Consider the following 23,276-nt stretch of genomic DNA (forward strand, 5'->3'; position numbering starts at 1 on the left):
AAAATACATCCAGGAACTGGAAAGGCGTAATGGAGTTAGTAAGTGTTTCCTAATGATGTCAAAATCTTGCTTTCTGGTAAAGGTGTCCATAACTTCTGAACCAAAAATAACTAGGAAAAGTGTTCTGAATCGTTTGAGTATGCCACAGGAGTTTTTGAATTTGGGATTCACTAAAGGGATGTCAGAATTGTAACTGTGATCCTCACAGGTCAGAGACTTCCACACAGCTGAGATTCAAACAAGTTAACACACATTCATTCTCACAGATGGACTTTTGATAAACAGAGTTTAAAAAGACAAGAATCTCTTGCAAGCTTAGAGTTTTTAACAAGTGGGTTACTGGGGCTGTGAAATCTGGAGATCAGGGTTTTTAGAACAGTCAGGCTATCTGTGTGGAGCAGTCTCATGCCATAAACATTAAATAAATTTAGCATCTTGACGTCCTATTTTCCAAAAAGTACCTAGTCCCAAGTCAGCTTCCGAAAAGCACATGGACTATTAAAATTTAAAGGATGATGCCAAATAAAAATGACAACTTGGTCACATACTCATTTTTAAGATAGATGTATATATATTAAAGATTTTATTTATTTATTCATGAGAGACAGAGAGGCAGAGACATAGGCTGAGGGAGAAGCAGGCTCACTGCAGGGAGCCCGATGCAGGACTCTATTCCAGGACCCCGGGATCACGCCCTGAGCCGAAGGCAGATGCTCAACCACTGAGCCCAGGTGCCCCTTGTACATGTACTTTAAAGATACTTTCATGTTAACTTTTACTAGTACAACTCAGACAAAAGGGGCACCAAGGCTAATACCAGTTGAATTCTCAGGGCCTTTAGGAAAGATTTTTTTTTTTTTAAGATTTTATTTATTTATTCATGAGAGACACAGATAGAGAGGCAGAGACACAGGCTGAGGGAGAAGCAGGCTCCATGCAGGGAGCCCGATGTGGGACTTGATCCTGGGACTCCAGGGTCATGTCCTGGGCCGAAGGCAGGTGCCAAACCGGTGAGCCACCCAGGGATCCCCCAGGGAAGATTTATACTCTCCACAGAGTTTGAGCACTTACCTCTGTTTTTCCCTTTCCTTTTTTTTTTTTTTTTTAAAGATAGATATCTTTTATATCTTTTTTTTTTTAATTTTTTTTATTTATTTATGATAGTCACACAGAGAGAGAGAGAGAGAGAGAGAGAGAGAGAGGCAGAGACACAGGCAGAGGGAGAAGCAGGCCCCATGCACCGGGAGCCCGACGTGGGACTCGATCCTGGGTCTCCAGGATCGCGCCCTGGGCCAAAGGCAGGCGCCAAACCGCTGCGCCACCCAGGGATCCCGTTTTTCCCTTTCCTATTCATTATTCAGTTGCCTTCCCTCAGGTCAGAAAAACTCTCATTTCATCCAGGACTGGCTCATCAGTGTCTCCTCTTTGGTGCTTTCCCCTGATGGGTGATGTACAGATATACATAGATACCCACAGCCCTCCCACTGCTTCTTTCACAGGTCCTTTCAGAATGGTTATGTGCCTCCCACCAGAGCCCACTCCTACTATAGCATTTATAAGTTCTAGCAAGTGTGAGACATTACTCATTTTTTAGTCAAATGTGAAAGAGAAAGACATATGAATGGCAAGATGCAACAGATCCTTAATGTGCTAGATAAAGCTAAATTACTACATTATGCCATAGGACTACAAACCTTCCAAGTGATGTTCCTGCACATGACTGCCTCACTATTCATTAAAATACTGTAGCAAGCAGGGGCACCCGGGTGGCTCAGTTGGTTAAGCGTCCAGCTTTTGATTTCAGCTCAGGTCATGAGTTTGAGCCCTGTGCTGTTGGGCTCATGCTCAGAGGGGAGTCTGCTTGAGATTCTCTCTCCTTCTCTCTCTCTGCCTCTCCCTCCCAGTAAATAAGTAAATAAATCTTCAAAAAACATATTATAGCAAGCAGCTATAATAACTAAGAGAGTGCAACCTCTCAATTTCTAAGAGATAATGCAATTGACGCAAAGTCAAAGATTGTCTTTTAATCTTCAAGTTCCTACTTCCCTCATTTTTCTTAGTGCTCACTGCTTGTATCTTCTGAGAGTAAACTGTAAAAGCCAGCAGAAAATTATATTTATTCACATATTTCCCCACATTAACTGATCCCTAAAGTGAATGTGAAATGAAGAAAATATATGTGTAAACCTGTAGGTTACAGAGGAGAAAGCAGGGAGGAGTATTCCCTCCGCAAACCTACCCCACCTGCACTTGCTGCCAGTACAGGAAGGCTGCTAAGCGTAGCAGGGGATGCAGGTCAAGAACAGGTGAGAAGGGGCGACTGCCGGCTTTCTTGTCAATCACACATGCTTCAAATGAAAAGATTAAGAGAGAAAAGTCTAATAAATATACAAATGTCACTTTTCACATCTTAGCAAACTACTTTCTTTCCTCTGTTTCTCATAGACATATCAATCTATGAGGCGTACCCATTTAAAATAATATTTGAGGGACGCCTGGATGGCTCAGCAGTTGAGCATCTGCCTTCAGCTCAGGGCATGATCCCAGAGTCCTGGGATCAAGTCCCATATTGGGCTCCCAGTGAGCAGCCTGCCTCTCCTTCTGCCTGTGTGTCTCTGCCTCTCTCTGTGTCTCTCGTGAATAAATAAAATCTTAAAAAAAATAATATTTGAGTCTGAACAGGGAAGAACCTGGAAAGAAAGAAGTAATTGTCCTTTGAAGCTGTGTAACTGACAAATATATTTGGTAAACAGGAGACTCGAAGAAAATGAAAATAAGGAGTCATGAGATTTTTGCTTAGTTTTCCCTTTCCTCAAATTTAGAATGGAAATGGGGTGGGGGGACAAGGAAGTATGCAGTTAAATACGGCATAGATTATTTCACAAGTGTATAGCTTGTAAATTATGCTGTTACCAGCTGCTCAGGGACTGTGATCTTTAGACATCCATCAGAACAGTGAAAAGGAAAAAAAAATCCATGTTAGAGGAGCAGATAAGCATGTAAGTCCCAGCAGAAACCACACGTGTTAGGTACATGCAGGAGAAAACAACTGGCCTTCTTGAAGAACAGGTTTGCCCACAACTTTAAAAAACAGACTTCCAGGGATCCCTGGGTGGCTCAGCAGTTTAGTGCCTGCCTTCAGCTCAGGGCGTGATCCTGAAGTCCTGGGATCGAGTACCATATCGGGCTCTCTGCATGGAGCCTACTTCTTCCTCTGCCCGTGTCTCTGCCTCTCTCTCTACCTCTCATGAATAAATAAATAAAATCTTTAAAAAACAAAAAACAAAAAAAAAGACTTCCCTCTTATATATACAAATCATACTATCTTCTTTCCTAATGAGTATTATCTTGAACAAAAAATAATTTTTGAGGTAAGAAAGATAGAAACCAGAGGATTTCATTCACATTCGTACAGAAATATTTACTTCGTAAGACAAAAAACTCAAGATCACGGTACACAGCAGTTATTTATTTAAATACTCGAAAAGGTTGATGATGGAAAAAAATAGGTTTATCATGAGAGTTTATAGTCATTTGATTTATTTTACTATTTAAAAAAGTGCTGCCTCCGGGTTATCCTAGCCAGATATAGAACACTTTATGACACATGCAGCTACGGTAACACACTATAATAGACACGGCCGTTATAGAATGATGTACACTGGGGGAGGAAATTCAATAGTAGTAATGGTGACTGTTTATTTAAACTAAAAACATTGATAATATACAAATCTTTTTTCTCATTTGATTGAAAGGGCTATAAAATCCACATACAGACAAAGGAAGCAACATAATCATTTAGGTAACGCCCCAGCTACCTGCCTTTAACTCACTCCTTCCTTAAAGAAGCACTTCACTCAGCTATGCAACTTCCTAGATTGCACAACAGCTTCAAGGCTGGCCTACCACGAGTGACTGAAAGAGAGGTGTGAGCTGACCATGACTCATCGGTTTCTAAAAAACGGAGAGAAAATGGCAAATTGGGTCTCATGTTCTTTAAAGAACCCAAAGGATCATTCTGAGTAAAATGTGAAATAAATAACTGATTCATGAGTAAATACAATCTCTGAGCTGACTTAGACCCAGGAGAGTGAGCCAACCGAACACTAACAATACCATGTAGAAACATCTAGAAACATCATTTCTAGAATTCAGTTTGGGAGACCATATCTTGCCTGAATATGTACATTATTTACAAAATATTCCCTTTTGGCCTCTGAGATTTAGCCATTTTAGTTTGGCTGATAAGCTCTTTCTTTCCATATGCTAGCCAATACTGCAGTTATAACTATCATTAAAATACTCTTATGCATGAATTACAAATATTAATAAAGTAACTCTGCATGTATAAATATCTCAATATTTCTAGCAGAATTTAAAGCATACATAAATACATAAAAGTATTTGTTTTTGGTAGGGCCAGTATTTTTTTTTTTTAATCATCGCTGTTTCAACAATGCTTTGTACATAGCAAAACCCAAAACTGCAAAAACAGTAGCACCAAAACTTGCTCGAAGCCAAAACGTGGAGCTCTTGAGGTCAGCTTGTGTCACGTGCCTGTAGTCAGAAAATATAATTAATGTTTGAAACATGATTAGTATGAAAAATGCCAATTACATTAATAGTCTACTTTTAGGGAAGTATTAGCACACTTGTCAAGCTAATTGCATACAATAACGCTTACCAAAAACATTTATCAATATAGCCACATGTACATTGCTTAGATAATCATTATCTTAAGACATAATGTAGGCATTAATAAAGATGAATGTCTTTACAATTAGCTACTACTTGGGAGATAACAGCTCTAAAATTTTAGACATTTTCTTCACATGGAATGTAGAGAATGTAGACAAATCAACCTACTACTTTTTAATCCCACCACAGTCTTCAACATGAGAGGTGAAACTGAGATCTCACAATTCTGAGAGTTAATTTCATGGAACTTAATATGCAATTTCTTGTCCCCAGGGATTGAAAGCTATCTTGTAAGCAGTTAAGTGACAAGTGACCATACTTTTCTAAGAGCAATGCTTAAAGTCAACTTTGGAAACACTGACCCCCTTAAAAATTTACCAAAAATATTTTTTTAAATCCCAAAGAGGATGGGGAAAATTTACCAGTTTGCATTAATTGGGTTACTGATGATTAAAGAAATAATATTAAAAACAAACAAAACAAAAACCAACCCTGGTATTAGTCAGACAGGCAGTGACAATGGTACCAACTAAAGGACATAATGTAACATGATGGACCGAAAGGTAAATGACAGAAAAGAAGCCATACAATGTATGACAAGAACAGGGACAGCCTGTACCACAAACTGAGTTTGTGAGCATGCTCAGTTAATGACACTGCTAAGCACCCTCAAGAGTCTCAAGTATGACAGCTTACCATAGAGAGGATAACACTTTAAAGCAAAAGTTGGAATATTTTATTCAAGTGTCCCTGAAGTTTTAGTTAAAGGAACATAATTGAGGAAATGTAGAAAACTTATAGAATTAAGAGCTTAAGGAGACTTTCTAGTTCAGGTTATTTTGCAGCTAAAAAACACACAGATCTGAAGCAAAAGTCAGACATCATTAAAAGACCAAGATGCTGACATATGCAAGAGTTAAGAGCCAAGAACATCAATTGTAAGCAATGACTTTGCCTCAGTAATAGTCTAAGAGTGATGATCAGATTAGTTATCACAAAATGCAATCTGCACATCCTAGAAACAAGTCTATAATACAAGCCAGAGTGCTCCATGCTTATCACCATGGCAAAACAACACACAGCGCTCCAATATCTTATTCTCCCCAGTTCCTAAAAAAAATAAAAAATAAAAAAATCACTCCTGACGTAAGTATTATTTTATAAAGCGAAGTGATAAAAACACAGGTCCATTCCACCTTGTGAGTTAGTTCCTCCAACAGGCAATGTTTTATTTATTTATTTATTTAAAGTTAGGGAAGAAAATTCTTAGGTTTCGGTTTTTCCAGCTGGAAAAACTCAAAGGCCAACCCACTGGTTGTGGGAAATGTTACCTGGCTTCAAGAAAAAGTGGACCGTGAGATGACTCCATGAAGATGGAATCTTCTACACAGCTGACGGCGTGCACCTGGTGGGTAATACTGCTTTCGTCGTCTGCTAACAGCATGGCACCCCACTCAGCTACCCGGGCTCTTAACCTTTTATACACATGCACACAGTTTGCAGTTCACAGCAGAGCTCACAAAAGAAGGGGACTGAAAATAACATCTCTCAATTAAACATCCCACACATAAATTGAGTTGCCACCCTAATATGATGCATCTCATGCTTTCTATATTTAAAATAAATGTATTCTGTAACAAACTGCCAAACTTCAAAAAAAAAAAAAAATCTATGTGTACTTTTTAAAAACACTCCCATACCAGACAAGAAAACCTACGGCTGTTATATACATTCTCTATATATCCCTTAGAGGCTAGTCCTGGTGGATCTGAAACACTAAATGAAGCCCTTGAAACCAGTACCTAAGCAGTACCTCACAGTATGTGGTGACCACAAATATTCATTAAAAATGAAGCTAACAACTATTAGTTATGACATTTATTGATGCTTCTAATTGCAGACTACCAATAACTGCAAACATATATCTATAAAAAAATTGAGCCCAATGCCCCAAACTCAGGGACTATCATAGATCTATGATGAGAGTTTCAAAGTTTATAACTCCACATCAATAAAGATGCATAGAATTTAAAGTGAGAACATAGGCTAAAAGGGCATTAGAGCTTTTGCTTCAGCTTTGGTCTCTCTGATTTTTATGCATCTTTACTGGTGAAGGACTTTTAAAAGATTTTTTTACATTTATGCTTTAATTTAGGGAAGGGGTTATGATTAAAACTAGCTGTCATCACATTAAAATCAGTCAAAATGATTTCTCATAAATATTTTTCAAGTATGGGAATCAGTTTCACACAGCTCCCTTTGTTGTATTTTAAGAAAGTATTACCATTCATGAATATATTCTGACTTTATTGCTTAGTTTACCTTTACATTTCAAGATAGTGATTACGGTTTTCCCCAAGCTACAGTACAGCCTTCAATAGGCAGAACAGCAGTTCATATTCATATATGAGAAACAATATAGATACATAGTCAAGATACAGCTAGTTTAAATCTTAAGGCAACTTTAACTCCTAAGATATACTTCAATGACTCCATCAATGATATAATGGTTATTTAAGACACTGGTAGACACGGAAAGCGACTTAGAGACCTATTTCATACCGTTAGCGCGTGCATTTACAAGCTGCACTAATCAGGCTCTCTCTATATGAGAAAGCAAATGGATGGCACATTTGTCACTGCTTAGCTGACTGACAACACCTGAATAGAGAACAACGTGATGATCTTAATTGTATTCCATAACTATAAGAACTGAGTCATGTTTGTCATTTCAAGTCTCAAGCTCAAACAGAGCTTTTCATAAAGCTGCTTTCTAGTTCATTTCTAAACTCAAGCAAAAAGAAATTCTGCAATTCAAAAGTATAATTCTTTAAAAATGACTAACATATCTTCTTAGAATAAATTATCTTATGGCATATTTTTTTAGTTTATTATTATTATTATTTTTTACTGTCAGAAAGGTAATATAGGCTCATTATAAGATACAAGGAAAATAAAAGTGGGAAGAAGAAAAATCACCTAGAGTCCTATCACCTAAGGCAACTAATTAAAACTTTGGGTATTTCTTTTTAGACTTTTTCTATGTGTTTCTTACATAGCTGCAAACACAATATGTATAATTTATATAATTTTATATCCTTTAAAAAATTTACTATTATGTAAGGATTTTTTCATAAATTACAGAAACATCATTTTATTTTATTAAAAGATTTATTTGAGAGAGAGAGCAAGCACGAGCAGGTAGAGGGGCAGTGGGAGAAGCAGACTCCCCACTGAGCAGGGAGCCCAATGTGGGGCTTGATCTCAGGACCCTGGATTATGACCTGGACCAAAGGCAGATGCTTAAGTGGCTGAGCCACCCAGGCACCCCCAGAAACATCATTTTAAACAGCTTTATTATATCTCATTCCTCTGTAGGTGACTGTCTCCATTTACTGGTGACTATAAGTGGTGAATATCCTTCTACAGAAGATTTCTCTCTGTATTTAGTATAGTTTCCTTAAAAGACTTCCGAAAACTGAGTATTAAAGGTCAAAAATGTGTGTGCATGTGTGTATAGAAATTCTTTTAAAAAAAATCTATTGATATACCAGAATCACATTTTCCTTCTCTATGTACAATAATTTAGTTCAGCAGTATCTCTTTTTAGAACATAAGAAATAATGCCTACATACTGGAATATATTCCTTAATTAATCATGTAAAGCTTTGCAGAGCTTCTGAGCTCTTAGGTGGAAAATTCTTCCATATCGGATGCTGGTTTTCTGCTTAGAAGTGCTAAGGACCCATACATCTATCAGATAACAAGCACCTTTTTTTTTTTTTTTTTTTTAAAGTAGGCTCCATGCCCAATGTGGGGCTTGAACTCACAACCTGGAGATCAACAGGCACATGCTCTACCAATTCAGCCAGCCAGTCGGCTGCTATGCTGCTACTTAATACGGCAGAGGGAAGGAAAGGTTTCAAACTTCAGGCAATAAAGACCTAAATTAAGAAGTGTTTGTGTAAACAATCACACAAGGCATATAACAGAGTGACCATAATTCCTATGTACCTTTACACAGAATGCCTTAAAGAAGGCATACAAGATACTTTTGATTCACTCTGTTATTTATGATATATATAAAAATAGGAGTTAAAATTTTTGTTGGTTCAATGTATTTGAGCAATAATAGGAGGAATGGTATCAGTTGCAATATTTAGAAACAAAATAATCAAATTCTAAAGGGCTCAGTGGAATTAAGCTATTCCCAAATAGAGCATTTTTAATATTGTTTTTTATAACGTGTCCCAGGACTTTAGGTCTGGGGTATAAAAACTATATTGCAGAGACCTAAATATCTGCAAAAATTACAATTTAAGGAGGGGGGAACATTCAGAAAGGTCCAGATATCAGTTGCAGACTATGATGAGGAAGAAAGAAAAGTTCAGTGGAGCAGACTCAAGAGCAGAAAGAGCAGTTCCACCCAGGCACTTTTACCAGCCGTCCTGTACAACTTTTCAGAAATAAATGTGAATTTCTTAGATTGCATTCTTCTCATCTTACCAAACCCAAATCAGAGGTACACAAAAGTAGGAACATGAATGTTCTTTCTATCCACATATGTATTTCAAGTATGAATTTTTAAGTTAATACTTTGCAACTGCCTATGTAACTATAATGCGTGTAACCTACTTACTAGGGCTCATAGATAGCACACACAGCTTTTTCCTCGTTGAAATTTCATAGCTCAAGTGGAAAATTATACCGAGGTCACCAAAACTATAGTTAAGTGTTCTGTTTTTAAGTATTTCACTTGCTTTTTAAAAGTCTTCTGGGCCTCCCTGCTGTTATTCCTCTCAATGTTTTCTTGGTGGTTTGTTTTTGCCTGGTGAAGTATCTTATACATTCATTTCTAATAATGATGCCACTATTCTTAATAATAATTTTAATAATGACAGTTCTAATTGAACTAGCAGGCATGAAATCTCTTAATAAGATAGTTCTCAAAATAGATTAAGAAGTCAAAATATAGTATTCAACAAAGATAAATTACAACACAAATCATATGAAATCATGTTAACTGAGCATGCCTAAATAGTAACATACTTTGGAAAAGGGTGTAAGTGTACATCAATGTCAAGAAATGTTTCACCAAGCATTAGAAGAACCAAAATTATAAATGATCCTAGATATATGGGAAACACATAATATTTATATGTAACCTACTGATACTTAAAGATCAGAGCAGGTAAACTCCACCTTGTGGCAACCTTTAATACTCTAACAAATGGCAAAAATTTAAAATGTATAAGCAAGCAGCAGCTTACTTAAGGAGAATCTATAATATAAACTCTTGTATAATTTTAAACATAAGACTATGTATCCTAATTAAAAGAAAAACCTTGTAAGGACTTTGATACAAGGGAACAGAGAAGTTTCATATGAAACTAAAACACAGGACAGACTTTTTTGGATACAACAGTTTACCATAATATTCTAAGAACTCTTAACATTGCCAGAAGACTGTGTTACATTAAGATTTCTAGGTACTTATCCTCTTCTTAAGGCAAACCTATGAAAAGGCAGTTCATTTCAGAGTGACAATAAAATCTTTCTTCAAAAAACGGGTTCTTATTAAGTAACACAGTTTTAAAGTCCATGAAGGAGCAACTTAGGTAATTATTAAAGCAATATGGGCAAATGTCACTAATAAATGGCTTAAAATAAATGCTACATACATGCAATTTAAAAAATGCATTAAAAAATTAAAGAATTCACTGAGAATAATGACTGTCCATCATACCTCTGGGTCACTGTAAATACTCACTGTGAACTATGCAGTTGGTCGCTAAAGTAAAATGCTGCTACTAAACTTAAGAACAAATAATTTATATGGCCGATACAAATAATAAAATGGGATGAGAGAAATCCTAAAACCAAAATACGTACCAAAGAAAATCACACCAAAATAAGAAATTATAAAGTAATTCTGATTAAATTATAGGTTAGGAAAAGTGGGAGGATTACACACAGAAATTAGCTGGGATAGGGACTGAGAGAAGTTAAAAAATAATGACTAAGTGACACAGACATACAAATTAAAATGAACACCTAAAGGAAAGGACAAATTAAAGTCCACAGCACATTGCAGTACAGTAACATCCTCATGCAAAGTAGGAGTCTTCTGAAGTTGGAATAATAAATACTTGATAACTAAAATCCTGGGTAGTTCAAACCAACAATCCAGCTCACTCTTACATAATCATTTTAACTTTCAGATTCAAAAGGTAATTAAAATTAAAATAAAATCAGAAGGCATATTTTCCCAGTACCATAATTTACACTATTTGAAATGAAAGCATTGCCACAGATTAAAATCATTCTGACCACATTAATCATCTTCCAAATGTATTTAAATTCCAATAATTCGTTATTCATAAATTATTCTAAAGAAAAACATAAATCTGTCCAGATCACAAGGGTGAGATCATAATTACTAAAGTTCCATATCAGATACATAATTTAACACTGATTTCACATCTTGAAATATATATTCAATTACATTAAAAAGAAAAAACTTTATTACTACTCTCTACTTAAAATATGTAGTGTCAGTAAATAAGCTCAAAAAGGGGGGGGCAATGTTTACTGGTCAAAGACAGACAGCTAGGGAAAAAACGGTTAATTTCAGAAATGAATCTGTGGGAACTGCCTAAATATAATTAGGCTTAAATCCTCTCATGATCAGGTTATTACACTTCCTTTTGTAGCCTGAGGGACTAAGGTTACTGAAAACATAGTATTTAAAGGCAGGTTCAAATCTTCTTCATCTTCAGATTCTGCCCCAGGTCACAGAAGATCCTATCTAAAGCAGGAACTTAAGGATTCAAATGAATAAATCACAGGGGCAGGGGGAGGTATAGGGAGACCATTGTCTCAAACATGTACTATCTCTGGAAGTGATTTGCTTCAACAACCAACATGTTTATTACAAGCACACTAAAGAAGGCACTAAATTTGAGACCAAGATGTATGCACCAATATCTGCCTATTAATTTCTTTGCAGGTGTTTAATGAACATTTTGCTTAAATAAAAATTTTAAAACTACTCTTTTACAGTTCTAAGTCAAACACGAGACGTGGCAAGCTTCTAAAACCAAAGACTTAAGGCTTACTGTTGAGTGGGAGACTCCTCCCTAGTGAATTACAGTGAAAAATTCCTAAATGACTTTTACCCAATTAATCAGTCCTTTTTCTGCTTTATAACATTAAGATATCTCTGGCGTGGCGAACCAAGAGTGACCCACCACCAAAGGCTGCCACAACCTGAGAGATAGTAGAGAAAGGAGGTGACCCCATCACCCCACAACCTTTTCAGATTCTTCATGAAAAAGGGAGTAGAATTTGGTTGGTAGGAGGGGGAAAAAAGACATTTTCATTCCTTAGGTGTATGTTTTTCTTTTTTTTGCCTGCAATTTCACAACTCTAGGCCATATCTTAAGACTGAGGTTGCAACCTGGTGGTCTGTAAACATGTTTTGTTCTGAAGAGTACTTTTAAAGATTTAAATTTACTTGCCATTATTTGAATAGCAGGAAATTTCACATAAAAATCCAGATTTAAAAAAAAAAAAAATCTTGATTTCTAGTGCCTCATAGAATCAGAAGACCTGGCAACACTCAGCCTGGACAACAACAAAAGGCCAGGGCTGAGTTGTGGCTGCATCTTTTGGATATGGCCTATCATAGTCCCGACAGTCTCTTACTTCTCATACTTGGGCCACCTTCTTCATTTACATTAACTACTCGGACCCTTAGGTACTTAAGATTTGGGGCTCTACCCCCACCTACCTTACCAACAACCTTTTATAAACAAGGAGAAACTTCAATACAGAACTCCTAAATTTCCACTGTGCTTCTATAAAATTTTGAAACACTACAAGAAATCAAGAAGGAATTCTTTGAAAGGTATGTTGGTTTCCCTCCTTCTCTTTTTTATTCATCCCATTCTTGATTACTAGATGTCAGGGATGTATGCTAACATTACCATCAAATTAGTTCTAGTTTATAAATAGATATGACAAAATATACTGATTTCCCTTCAAAGATCATTGTAGAGTACTTTATTATGAGCAAGCTCATCCATTAATACACACCCAACCTTTTTCATTTGGAAGCAGATTAAATCAACCTAAGAATAAAATTGTCACTAAGATCCAGACAATGAATTCAGTCTGCAATTACGGACACTGAAGATCTTCGAGAACAAATAAAATAGATGTTTTTTGATTAGCAATTATTAGGAACCAAGGTGGGTTCACCAAGAATAAGACACCAAATAGATGTCACTTCCTATTTAGATAAAATTACTGCATTGGTAGATCAGAGGACTGTGTTAGAAAATACATATTGATTTCAAAAAAGCCCTCTATGAAATATCTTGTAAGATAATAAGATATAAAATATGGACTGGATAATAATATTCTTAATTTACAGAATAATCTTTCCCCAAGAATTTTAAACAGTGTCATTGGGAAAAGAGTTCTCCAATGGAATACTTTAGGGCTTGCTGGCTTTGGCTCCCCCTCTCTCTCCAATCTTTGGGTATTCAACATTATTTTTTATCAATATCTTGAAAGATAAAGAAGACATATCTACCAAGTTTGCAAGTAACACAATGCCAAGAGAGATATATAATGGGACAAATGACAGAAATAATGTTTGAAATGACTGAGCTAGAACAAATGGATCAAAAAGAAGAATATGACATTTAATAGAGATACATATGTATCTGTGTTTATATTCAAAGAGTCAACTAAAAATGTCAAGTACACAATTAGAGAGGAGGGGACACTGCCTTAATAGTACTTCATATGAAAAAAGATCTGATTTCAATGAGCCCCAAGATTCATATGCATCAACAGTGGGATGGGCTGCTAAAAAAGTTAATTCATGCAGCAGACAGGTGCTGTCCTAACTGTGGAACATGACTACCCACTGTTCTGGACTAGCCCCATCACACCTAGAGCACTGCTCTCCATTCTCAGTGGCACCTCTTTTAAGAGGAACTCTGAAAACCAAAAGGGCTTTCACAGGTGCGGACAATCAGGACTGGTGAGGTCACTAAACCATCTAATTTAAGAAAAGGCTGAAAGAAATGGGGATGTTCTACCTGGAGAAGAGAAAATTAGGGGAGACATGATGGCCGTCTTCAAATGTCTGATGGATTGCTATGTTGAAGAGGGAGTAGAATAGTCGTATGTTGTTCTAAAGGGCAGAACTAAAACTAAAGGAGAGAAAGTTATAGGGAAATCATTTTAGTTAAAAAATAAAAATAAAGAGCAAAGGTAAAAGCAAAAACCCTCTCCAATGAGGAAAGCCATCAGCAGGTAAACAGTACTCTCCACAGGAAGGCTTTTAGGAAGGCATTCTAATGGGAGGTTAGGCCAGATGCATTCTGGAATCTCTTCCAACTCTACCATTTCTAACACTGGAGCTCTTGAATGTTGTTTGGTTTGAACTAGCCTTGCATTTTCCCAGATAGTCATCATGAGCAAATCTGTGTTACTACCTTGTAAGGTGCCGTTCAAAGGACAGAGGCAGAACTTTACCACCAAATTAGTGTGGCAGTCCCTTCAAAGCAGTCACCTGAGATGGCTGCATTCTTATTCCAGAGCTGCTAGTGCTCAAAACGTCATCAAATCTCTTTTTAGAATGCCTTCAAAATCAGTTTTTGACCCACATTAAATAAAGTCTCACTGTTTCATAGCCACAACTACTACTCTTCCTGGTGGACACAAACTATCCTTTTATTTGGTACCGTTGGAGCCTTGCCTTCAGTGAGAGTCCAATGGTAAGCAAAAATGGACCCATTTCTAACCAAAATTGATTAAGCTTGAAGATCTGTCTTAATCAAGCCCAGCTCCCAATGACATCTGAATGTTAATTTCAAAACACTCATTCATCTTTAGACACAATTTACAGTAGATACAAATTAATAGTACATAGGCTCTTAAATGCTCACAAAATGTAAATCTGAATAATGTAAGCATGACCAGAATAAGAATATAACCTTCCAAGTTCTTTGCTTTGAGGGAATGTAAATATCCTACTTTTTGTTTATTTTTCTTCCCTTTCTAAAAACCGTATTACTTTCTAAGCATATTTCATGTTTTGGGCTTGATTATAAAGACCTCAAAAATTAGTACTACAGATCTTTTCTTTCCCACATTCCTTTGAATCCTCAAAGTTGGCTGTGATTCTCATTTCCAGAAGTCATGCTCTTCAAATTTCTGTACTGACAATACAGAAATTTTTCAAACCTAAGATACTGCTGGCATTAGTATGGTTTTAGTTAAGTATATTAGTTGAATGTAAGCTGAGTACAGTTTAACATTTGGGATCAATGTGCCTTTTCCTTACTACAAAAGTCCTAGTCTATTTCTATAACTCTCAACCAAAAGATGTTAATCTCCCTACACAAACTATCCTGTAATATGAACAATACTTTAGCTTCCTTCATGAAAAAGAAATCCAAAATCTTATTTTATAGTCCCCTAAAAACATCGTCACCATGGTGAGAATTTTAGTAGAAGTTAGTTGGGCATCAGTTGGTTTGTGGTCTTTGTAGTATCTGTATAATAAATAGTTATCCACTTTTTTCTTTGGTATTTTAACAGAATGCCTGGTACCCAGTAAATAAAGTTAAGAACCTGTTAAGAACTGCAGTGAAGATTTTGTTCTTTACAGATTGCAGCAAGTCTGAGTTGAGGAAGTTCTGACAGATGCAAAATGTACACCTGTTGCAGGTGCACATACAGCGTAACCGGGCATGGCTGCGAAAACACACAGAAGGACAGGAGTTGAGTTCTTACTTGCAAATATGGCACAAGTTAGGGTGTGCCAACTTAAAAAAAAAGATTTAGGCATAAGCAACACTAAGGAAAAAAGGACAGTGTGGGGCATGCTAAAGTTGTGCAGAATTCCACATTTACCAAAAATATAATAAACAGTAATAGCTCCCTCCTCCCTCCCTATAGAAAACCTAAGGAAAATTAACTAATACTCTTGCTTTTTTTGGAGGGGGGATGGAATTATTATTACAAGAGCTTTAGTGGAATAAGTATGCACAGCAATAGATGGCACCCTCATGTAAATTAATAAAAAGAAAAACTGAGTAAGCCAGAGCACCCACCAAAGGACAAAGTTTGCTAGCATTTAAATAACCATTCCCTCCTCCCTCAGCATACACACATGCCTGAAAACCAGGAAGGAGAAGAGTGACAAATACACAAAAGAGCCAAAAGACGAGTATATTCAACCCTGAGGAGATATGAACAACATCGTCTTTAATTCATCAAGCACCCAGGCTCCCAAAGGAAATCAAAGTGCTTCATAAATTTCCACTTGAACGAAATATAGGGTTGATTTCATCTGCTACTAAAACACAGCAGCTAAGTACGACAGTATGAAACTCTGGGTAAGGATATAAAAATCAACAATGGGTCCAATTAATATTAGATATGAAATTTAGGAGGCTTTCTGACTCCTTTCTGGTTGAGTGGAGTTGTACTAGTTGGTACAGGCACATGGGGCAATCTATTTCACCTCCATCCTAACAACCAAAATAGGGAGGTCTCCAGTGACTGGTCAGTGGTCAGAGCCACTCAGACATACAAAGCCATCACACCACCCTGAAGAAGTACTGGCGCAGAACCCATTCAGAAGAGCGCCACCTGATGAATCAATGCCATCACTTCTTGTAACACCTGAACATTTTTTAAAGGCTTCTCAGTCAAAGGACTGGCCCAATCTGACTTAGCTTAGCTTGTGAGATCTGATGAGACCACATCACACGGTGGCATGGTTGTGGAGATTAGCAGCATCCCAATAATGCCTAATTCTCAACATGAAGAAAAATGAGAATTAATTTTTTAAACTCTCATAGACTCAAGACATTCCTTTTTAAAACTTGATTTGTGATGATGAACATACCAATGCTACTAAGTTGCTGCCAGCTGTCATACTGGAATCCATCTGTTATTTTATCAATTCAACCTGACTCTTCAACATACACAGGCTCCACCCACCAAAAAGGAGAGATGCAAAGTATGCTTAGCAACAGGGAGATGCTTCATGAGAAGTAGTTTGGGATTAACCATATAAGCAAGGGTCCCTGTATGTACATTTATCATATACACACACATACACACACAAATTGCAGTAAAATGTCTTAAAGATGCAGATCTGAAAACACAGTTACGATTATCTATAAGATTAAAATAGTGCATTTACACAGTAAAAAATAAAAAATAAAAAAACCTAAAAACACAAAAACAAAAAACCACTGTAATATACAGTTAGGCAGTAAGCCTGACCAAGCAGTGCGTTTCTGGATAATTACTAAATGTTAATTATGGCAAGAAAGGAGATCTGGTCATCTATAAGAAAATGCCAACAAAATCCCACAGAAGCCATAAAGAAAAAGTAACTTACAAAGCAGTTTTTAGAAAGACCCAGATTTTTCTCAAATTCTCTATTCTATCAGTGTTGCCCATGTCTCGGGAGAGTCTGTCTCTGTAATGATCCTCTCTGTAGATAACATACATGAGACTTTTAAAGCAAAGGTAAAACACAAATAAGGTTTTGTTTATCTTATAGTAATAGGAATGACTTGTCTTCCAATACAAATAGAATTTCAAGGGTTTGCTGCCTTTTTAAAAAAAGTATTAGTTAACAGAATAGCAGTAAAGTTAACTCTGATTTAAAGAATCTGCGCAAATTAACACCTTTCTGAAAGACTTCAGTTTGTAGCCATGTTTGGTTATTACTCTATTTTATACCAGTTTTCATAAGAAGAAAAATAATTTAGAGACTTAATTAATAATAAAGAGATTAAGCTAAAGTCCTGAGAAACGCACTGCCTGAAAAACTATCTTGTTACAAAACAGAGTTATATACACACAGTACTTGAGGAGAATGCCATTAAGAACCATGCAATTCTAAAGCAGTTAGTAAGCTATGAAAATGTCCACAGTTATGTGCTTATGTATATGCATGTATAGATATACAATAAATGTACATAAAATTCATGGCTCACAACACTTAATGTAAAACATTTATATAGTAGGAATTCCAATTACAACTACTGTTTACAGCACTTAAAAAAGACATTATATTCTCAACTCAAACATACCTATAATTTAAACATAAATTCATAAAGTATTTTAGAATCTTCCACATACTCAAGGTCAATAAACAGAAAAATACTAAGATGAATTTTTTGTTCATATGGAAATGTCTTAAAAGTATAGAGTAACATGATGCCAACCCCGTTTTATTGAAATAAGACAATTTTTTTTAAATGCTGTGTCGGGGGTTGAGTTTTATTGTACTATCCTATGAAGATAGTTACAGCCTGCTTACAAATATACAAATACTGTCAGAAGCACTGTTTATGTAATTTTATTATGGCACCCAAACCAAACTCGCATTTAGTCAAATTTGTTCCTTCTCGTTACAAAGTCTCTTTCTGTTGCTGAACAACTTCTACGTGACAAAGGTTCCACCCTTGTGACTGATGGCATGCAACGATATTATGAACCATGCAACATGAAAATGATGGCAGAGCAAGTACTTACGGGTACATGGCCATTGTTGTCAATTTAACAAAGATATCTTTACTGGGTGCATCAGCAGTATTGCAAGTGAAGGCTTGTGGTGGAGGCATTTTGTGTTTCCTGCAGAAATCAGCAGGTGAAATACTATAGTCTTGTTTAACTTCATGTAGGTCTGATTTTGCAGCTATGATTAAGCAAGGTATTCTGCTGTCCATGAAGTGTTGCTATGGAATAAAAACTAAAATCAAAATCTGAAGACAAGTTAAAAAAATTATTAAATTTAATTACATGTGTACTAAAAATTATCTCTTGCAGGGCAAAACATAGCTTCAAGGCAAAAGTAAACTAAGAAACAATGATTGACAGTGGACCAGGGAAGTCTCATAAGACCGGGGCCAATTTTCTAACGCTCTCAACCATACAAACCTACAACTCTTCAGATTCACTACAATTTGAAAAAAATACATCTTTTTTTATTAAAAAAATACCATATTTTGTAGTAAAAAGAAATCCATCTAAATTCCTCTATCCTAAAGCACATTATTTTTATTTTTAAAACCTGTTTCACAATTATATTATTTTTTCACTATTTTCATTTTTCTTATCGTTAGTCTTTATATAATGATAAAAATCATTATATATTTATGTATATATATGTATATATAAAAATCATATATATATGCAATTATATATATTTCTATAGTTGCAGTCATGCTGGACATAGCCATTTATTTTATTATTTTATTATTTTATTAATTAATTAATTAATTTATTTATTTATTTATTTTATGATAGGCACACAGTGAGAGAGAGAGAGAGGCAGAGACACAGGCAGAGGGAGAAGCAGGCTCCATGCACCGGGAGCCCGACGTGGGATTCGATCCCGGGTCTCCAGGATCGTGCCCTGGGCCAAAGGCAGGCGCTAAACCGCTGCGCCACCCAGGGATCCCTGGACATAGCCATTCAAAAATAGAGTACTCAATTTACCATGTTTTCAGAATTTAAAATCATTATTTTTACTTTTTAACTTTTTTTTTTAAATTCATGAGAGACACACACACACACACACACAGATGTAGAGACACAGGCAGAGGGAGAAGCAGTCCCCATGCAGGGAGCCTGATGTGGGACTCGATCCCAGGTCTCCAGGATCACACCTTGGGCTGCAGGCAGTGCTAAACCGCTGCACCACCGGGACTGCCCTAAAATCATTATTTTTAAAAAGATTTTTAAATTCATTTGATAGAGAGCAAGAGCAGGGTGAGGGCAGTGGGAGAGGGAGAAGCAGACTCCCTCTCGAGGGTTCGATCAAGGGCTCGATCTCAGGATCTGAGGATTCAGGGATCAAGACCTGAGCCGAAGGCAGATGCTTAACCAACTGAGCCATCCAGGTGCCCCCAAAATCATTACTTTTAATGGCTGCTTAATATTCCACTGTTATTGTTTTTAACTTAATTTAGTAAATCATCTTCCTATTGTTAGATATCCAAATTATTTCTAGTTCTTTATTTTTTTTTTTTTTTATTTCTAGTTCTTTAATTAAAAATAATGCTAGAATAAATTCCTTTGCAACAAATTTTGTAAAGTTTTGTAAAGTTTTTGTAAAGTTTTTTACTCCTATTGGGTCTTGGTGATAATCTCAAAGCAAATGAGGGCTTTTCAAGCCTCTGGTTTTTCCCCTTGCTCTATTATTATTATTATTATTTGTGTAAATGGCAATATATAATCCATGTGCACATCTTTCTTTCTTTTTTTTTTTTTTTTAAGATTTTAAGTAATTTCTCACCCAATGTGGGGCCTGAATTCACAACTCCAAGATTAAGAGTCGTGCGCTCCACTAACTGAGCCCATCAGGCACCTCTCCACAAACATTACTAATGGCCAAGAAGACCTTCCATTAATGTAGAGGTTCTTATCTCTAAATGCATACATCAGAGTCACATGTGTAAAAAAAATGTGGGTTTTTTTTGTATGTATGTATGTATTTATTTATTTTTGGAAAAAGTGTTTTTAAAATGTTTAAATCGAACTTCACTTTAATTTTAATTGGACTTTACCACCTCAGAATGAAACTGTAACCTTTAGGGATGGGAACAAACATATGTATTTTTTAAAAGCTCTGCAAGTGATTTTCTTTCTTTTTTTTTTTTTTTTTTTGCAAGTGATTTTCTTGAATCCCTTTGGTTAGAAAACATCACATTATACAATTCCATTTAATTCCATATAAAGTTACAGACCAAAAGAACAACAAACCTTAAAAATCCTAGCACAGTATTCAAAGGATTTGGAATTACTGACGTCATATACCAGGCACACAACATCACAAATGATCTCAGCCTCAGTTAGAAATTCCGACTCTGAGATATCATGCAACTTGTAAAAAGAAAAAGATAATAAGAAACATTAATATCATAATATTGATGTTTAATTAAAGTCATGATGTGTTATTACTGCTTGACTTCCAAATAAAGTACTAGTTAAGCATAACTTTTCAGGCTATTTTTAGAGGTGGGAAGTGTAGCTAAACCAGTAGCTTCTGATTCTGTGGACTGAAAATTTGGTAATTAAGGTTTTACAGGAGCAAACATTTAGTCAGTGACTAACGTGTGCCCGGGCAGGCCCTCTACATGCATTCTCTACATAGATAAGATGACAGGCTAAAGAGATTAAGTCAACTGCCTAAGATAACACATATCTAGCAAGTCAACAGACCAAAATTTGAACTCAAATATGATTTCAAGTCTGTTTTCTTTCTATCAGACCACCTTGTCTTCTCATCAATTAAAAAAACAAAACAGAGAAAAAGACTATTTACACTAAGGTCATTTTGTTCTGCTTCACTGCCTACTTTTTTCCAATGTTGACTATAAGACCTCCAAAGAAATAGCCCACCTATAATATAACAATGACCCAACAACAGTAAAACTCAGTACTACAAAGTTATGTAAGATAGTGTACCTATGCTGAGAAGAAAGGGGAAGTACAGAGTCAGAAGTGATTCAGTATATTCCAAATAAAACACTATTCCAGCATGGATATTTGGAGACATGAAAGACATCAATTTGCAAAGAATAGTATAAAAATAAAAACAGGAAAATTAACAGTCAGCTATATTTACTGAGTACCCAGTAAATAGAACTATACTTACAAGAGAAGATTGGGAGTTAAACAAGGTTTAATAAGAAGTTGACAAAAAAACTTTTATCACAAGGAGGAAAAACTGTATAAAATTCAATGTGATCATCTGTGTAGCAGAATAAACTATTCCCAAAAAGAAAAGGAAAGGAAATGAGCATTTCTGGTACCTATTATTTGTTAGGAGCTCCTCATGTTAGCTAATTTAAGGAAGTCAGGCTTAGAGGGAATAAGACACTTGCCTGAGGTCACACAGTTAATCAATGGGGGATCAGGGTTCAAACCAAACTGTGAATGGATCCAAGAAGAACATGTAATAATCTCTTTCTACTGGACTTCATATTATCTTTTTAGCCATACAATTCTTTTTATTTTTTTTTATTTTTATTTTTTATTTATGATAGTCACACAGAGAGAGAGGCAGAGACATAGGCAGAGGGAGAAGCAGGCTCCATGTACCAGGAGCCCGACGTGGGATTCGATCCCGGGTCTCCAGGATCGTGCCCTGGGCCAAAGGCAGGCGCCAAACCGCTGCGCCACCCAGGGATCCCAGCCATACAATTCTTTAATTCATTCTTTTAGACTAACACATTTGGTAACCATACACCTCTCTGCTAAATAGATAAAACTCGATGCAGAGTATAGACAAACTACCAATCACCTGCGTTAAGGTTTTCCTATTAATTTCTGGTCAACAGAAGGGGAAAACAAAATTTTTTAAAGAAAAGTGGGAGAAAGAAGAAAGAGAAGTTATTTTTTATTGTTGTTTTTACTTTCTATTGTGTATAACATACAATTAAGCACATGAATAGATTAATTTTCACTTATATCTACACTCATGTAATCACCACATACATCAAGGGAATTAAAATTAATTCCAATGACTAAACCAGGTGAAAGGAAAAAAAAATTACAAAAGTTCTACACATAGCCATTAAATTAAATCCGATTATGTTTTCAAAGAATCATATAAAAATATGCCCAATAATCAGTAATCTTTATATGCCAGAGAATTTCTTACCAACAAGTATTTCTCTTGTCCATATACATAAACAGTGTTAATCGCATAGTAGGATTTATGATCATCACGAATTTTCTTCTGTCTCTGAAAACAACCAAAAGTCTCAATATTTACAGTTAAGAAATTACAGTACCTAGTTTTCATCAACACACACTCTGCATGTATGTATGGGTACGTCATAAATAAAAGGGCATTCTTCCCTTCACTATGTGTTATTTATCAGTACAAAGGGGACATTGATTTTATGTTTCTTTGTTCTCAAGTTAAGGTCTAAGACAAAAGATGCATGTGTTCTGCATAAAGAAAAGCAGCAGCTGAAAAGTAAATAAACTAATTACTGAAAGTACTGCAGAGCTACTTGCCAGCAATTTTCCTTGTATTATAATTTGGTCTGACACGAGACTCATCTGGAAACACATCCATCTCCTTTCACAAGGCTGTAGCCAGAATTAGATAAAGTATTCAATTTTAAATATTTACTATACATTTCTTTCTTTCTTTCTTTTTTTTTTAAGATTTATTTATTTATGATAGACACAGATAGAGAGAGAGAGGCAGAGACACAGGCAGAGGGAGAAGCAGGCTCCATGCTGGGAGCCCGATGCGGGACTCAATTTTGGGACTCCAGGATCGTGCCCTGGGCCAAAGGCAGGCGCCGAACCGCTGAGCCACCCAGGGATCCCCACTATACATTTATTTCATGCCAAGCACCTATGTCAGGTGCTTTCACATATGTATTCATTTAATTCCGACCTAAATACTATTGAGGAAAAAGAAGACAAATGATAGCTAACACCAATGAAACAAAGATAAAGACAGTTCAACAGGATTGTTGTTACTCTTAGATTGTCCTTTACTAATA

At 36.0% G+C, this 23,276-nt stretch overlaps 1 protein-coding gene across 12 annotated transcripts in view; it reads right to left on the reverse strand.

Annotated features, from left to right (window-relative positions):
* Positions 1 to 3,448: 3,448 nt before the first annotated feature.
* RHOT1 (ras homolog family member T1) overlaps positions 3,449 to 23,276 on the reverse strand; it is a 63,665-nt gene continuing 43,837 nt past the window's right edge. For 2 of the 12 annotated variants that reach the window (XM_038548155.1, XM_038548157.1), the window contains exons 16-22: positions 22,415 to 22,498; positions 20,512 to 20,631; positions 18,280 to 18,482; positions 17,135 to 17,230; positions 15,352 to 15,474; positions 6,030 to 6,173; positions 3,449 to 4,557 (exon numbers count right to left, since the gene is read on the reverse strand). In XM_038548155.1, coding sequence (XP_038404083.1) covers positions 4,440 to 4,557; positions 6,030 to 6,173; positions 15,352 to 15,474; positions 17,135 to 17,230; positions 18,280 to 18,482; positions 20,512 to 20,631; positions 22,415 to 22,498 — 888 coding nt within the window. In that variant the 3' untranslated portion in view covers positions 3,449 to 4,439. The other 10 variants (XR_005364686.1, XR_005364687.1, XR_005364688.1 and 7 more) reach the window with 10 other exon arrangements.

The sequence above is a fragment of the Canis lupus genome, chromosome 9, assembly GCF_011100685.1.
Source record: "Canis lupus familiaris isolate Mischka breed German Shepherd chromosome 9, alternate assembly UU_Cfam_GSD_1.0, whole genome shotgun sequence".
Classification (NCBI taxonomy): domain Eukaryota; kingdom Metazoa; phylum Chordata; class Mammalia; order Carnivora; family Canidae; genus Canis; species Canis lupus.